Source organism: Dipodomys ordii, unplaced genomic scaffold (genome assembly GCF_000151885.1).
Source record: "Dipodomys ordii isolate 6190 unplaced genomic scaffold, Dord_2.0 Scaffold69, whole genome shotgun sequence".
NCBI lineage: Eukaryota > Metazoa > Chordata > Mammalia > Rodentia > Heteromyidae > Dipodomys > Dipodomys ordii.
This window is the reverse complement of record NW_012267285.1, coordinates 1,047,468-1,050,461: the sequence shown is the minus strand read 5'-3', so window position 1 is coordinate 1,050,461 and position 2,994 is coordinate 1,047,468. Positions and strand designations below refer to the sequence as shown.

General features: G+C 63.6%; 1 protein-coding gene across 1 annotated transcript in view; it reads right to left on the bottom strand.

Annotated features, from left to right (window-relative positions):
* Window positions 1–2,994, bottom strand: part of Tnfrsf1a (tumor necrosis factor receptor superfamily, member 1A) — an 18,845-nt gene that overhangs the window by 685 nt on the left and 15,166 nt on the right. The window contains exons 3-9 of the mRNA XM_013023594.1: window positions 2,831–2,959; window positions 1,719–1,868; window positions 1,548–1,626; window positions 1,101–1,177; window positions 905–1,018; window positions 450–478; window positions 4–313 (exon numbers count right to left, since the gene is read on the bottom strand). Coding sequence (XP_012879048.1) covers window positions 4–313; window positions 450–478; window positions 905–1,018; window positions 1,101–1,177; window positions 1,548–1,626; window positions 1,719–1,868; window positions 2,831–2,959 — 888 coding nt within the window. The remainder of the gene's footprint in view (window positions 1–3; window positions 314–449; window positions 479–904; window positions 1,019–1,100; window positions 1,178–1,547; window positions 1,627–1,718; window positions 1,869–2,830; window positions 2,960–2,994) is intronic.

Below are 2,994 nucleotides of genomic sequence, written 5' to 3'. Positions count from 1 at the left end.
CACCGTCCGGGTCTCCTCGCCTGGCAGCCGCCGCCGGGAGGGGCGTGGCCTGGAGGGGCGTGGCCTGTGCGGGTGTGCTTTGTAGGGGCGTGGTCTGTGTGGGCGTGGCCTGGAGGGGCGTGGCCTGGAGGGGCAGGGAGGGCAAGAGGAGTTCGGCCCTCACATGGGGCGGGGCCCCCTCGTTAGGGGGCCACCCAGCCCAGGACCCGTCACTGGGGGGGAAGGTGGGGACCGAGGGAGGACTGAAGTTTGGGGTGACGCAGACAGCGGGGGCCGAGGCTGGAGACTTGGTGTTCATTCCTTCCAGTTCCCCCTGCGAGAGAGAGGGGGGTGAGCGGTGGGAGGACCAGGCCCAGGAGCCTTGATTCTGGAGGGGGGTAAGGGGGGGCCGCACCAGCCACACCCCCCCTAATAAGAAGCAGTCTGGGGGGTCCCCAGGTTCCTCTCACCTCTTTCACGGGCACCGGTGTCCCACACACTGAAGCAAAGAAAAGGAAACCAAGTCACAAAGTGCACTTTTCCTTGGGGTCCCGTTGCCCTGGGGACTTGAACTCAGGGCCTGGGTGCTGTCAGGGCGGGCGCTCTACTGCTTGAGCCGCAGCGCCGCTTCTGCTTTTTATTTTTTTAGGGGGGAGAAGTAGAGCTGAGAGTCTCTCAGATGTTGGGTTCAAATCACAGTCCTCTCCATCTCAGCTTCCGGGAGTGGCGGGGATTACAGGCTTGAGCTACTGTAGGGGCTCAAAACTTCACTTCCTTCTCAGGAGGACCTAGCTCGCTGTCTGTCACTCTGTGACACCCCCAGGGACTAGAGAACGTTCCCACAGCCCCCCCCCCAGACACCTGTCCCAGAGCCCCCAGCCTGGAGCCCATCCCTTTCATCTCAAGACCCCCATGCGAGGCTCACCAATGGAGTGGAATTTGGATTTCCACCGCGGCCGACGACACAACAAAGCCAGGAAGAGGAAGCCCACCAGGCAAAGAGCCAGGAAGATGACGAGGGGCAGCAGCACGGTAGCCCCTGGGACAAGGCAGAGGATGCTGAGCAGGGTGAGGGGAGAGGGAGGAGGGGGAGGGAGGAAGGGAGCGTCATTTCCTCTCACCTGAGTCCTGATGGCTGCTCACAGTTTCCTGAGAGGGTGGCAGACACAACTTGGTGCATTCGTGGCGTTCTTTGCAGCTGGGAGAGACAGCACTGGTTAAGTAAGAGGCTCTCCCTGCTGCTGAATGGCATGGAAACCCCCGGCATAGAATTCCAGCCCGTGGCTCCCGCCTGTCATCGCAGCCACTCAGGAGCCTGAGATCTAAAGGATGGTGGTTCAAAGCCAGGCCGGGCACGAAAGTCCCTGAGACTCTGATCTCCAATAAAACCACCAGAAAACCGGAAGTGGCGCTGTGGCTCAAGTGGTAGAGCGCCAGCCTTGAGTGAAAGCAGCTCAGGCCCTGAGTTCGAGCCCCAATAGAATTTTCGAGGTCCACCCCCGGGCTCGTCTGGGGGGTGTCAGCCAGGCCTGCCGCACGCCCCCCGCACGGCAGCTGGAGATACTCACTGGCTGCAGGGCACGCACGCGCTCTTTCTTGGGAAGAAGCCCGCGTGGCAGCTGCACACGGTGTCCTGGCTCTCCTGACCTGCGGGGAGGGGAGGGCGCAGCTAAGGAGGGGGGCTCCCCGGAGCCCCAGGAGCAGCAGGGGCGGGGCGGGGCCGGGGGAGGCGCACTCACACGGGAAGAGCACGGTGCCGTTGAGGCAGAGGCTGCAGGCCCGGCACTCGAACGGCTTCGCGCCCAGGTAATGCCGGAACTGGTTCCTGCCGCAGCCACACACCGTGTCGCGGTCCACGGCGCAGGGAGAAAGCTCCACCTGGTTCAGCTCTGCGGGGGACAGAGGGCCGTGAGCCCCGCATGCCTCCCGATCCACGCCCCGCGCGCGTGTGGGTGTGTCTGCCTCGGTTACACACGTTCACAACCCTACACAGAGGAAGACGGCCCCCCCACCTAGCTGCGCATGCGCAAAAGATGCCCCCCACCTACCCGCGCATGCGCACAGACACGGTTCAGCCCTTCCAGCGCCTGCGCAGTTACTTCCCACACTTTAGGGCGCATGCGCACACTTCCCGCAACGACCGGGGTAGGTCCTACACCTACTAGCGCATGCGCACAGATGCGACCCATCCCTTCCAGCGCCTGCGCAGTTACTTCCCACACTTTAGGGCGCATGCGCACACTTCCCGCAACGACCGGGGTAGTGCCTACACCTACTAGCGCATGCGCACAGATACGGCCCATCCTTTCCAGCACATGCGCAGCTACTTCACACACCTATCAGTGCATGCGTACACTTCCCCCAACTACCAGGGTACGTGCACAGGATTTTCTACACTCACTAGCGCATGCGCACACCTTCCAGTGCATGAGCAGCTCCTTGCCACGCCTACCAGTGCACATACACACACTTCCCATTTCTACCGGTGCACGTGCACAGACACGCCCGGCATCGACCAGCGCAGGCGCACAGGACTGCCCACGCCTTCCGGCACAGGCGCACAAGTCCCACATCGGCCGGCGCATGCGCAGACACTGCCGCCTTCTCTACCAGCGCATGCGCACACTTTCTACATCAACTGCACGTGCACAGACACCGGTTCCACATCCAGTAGCACATGCGCACTTTCCACACATCGGCTGGCGCATGCGCACCGGCTTGCCCACGCTGAAGCTTCAGCTCCCCTCCTGGCTGCGCAGGCGCACCCTCAGCCCGCGCATGCGCAGGTCCCGCGTCTCCCTCAGCCCGCGCATGCGCACTCCCCCGCGGCGCGGCGCTGCGCGAGCCTCGCCTGGTCGACACTTGGAGCAGCCGTGGCACTCCCGCTGGTGGTTCTCGAAGGCCGTGAAGCTGCCCTTCTCACACACCCGGCATTCGGTTTCTATCCCCGGCCGCGGGCAGTCCCTGAACAAGTAGGTTCCTGCAAACAGAGGCCGGTGAGGCCGCTGGGGGCCC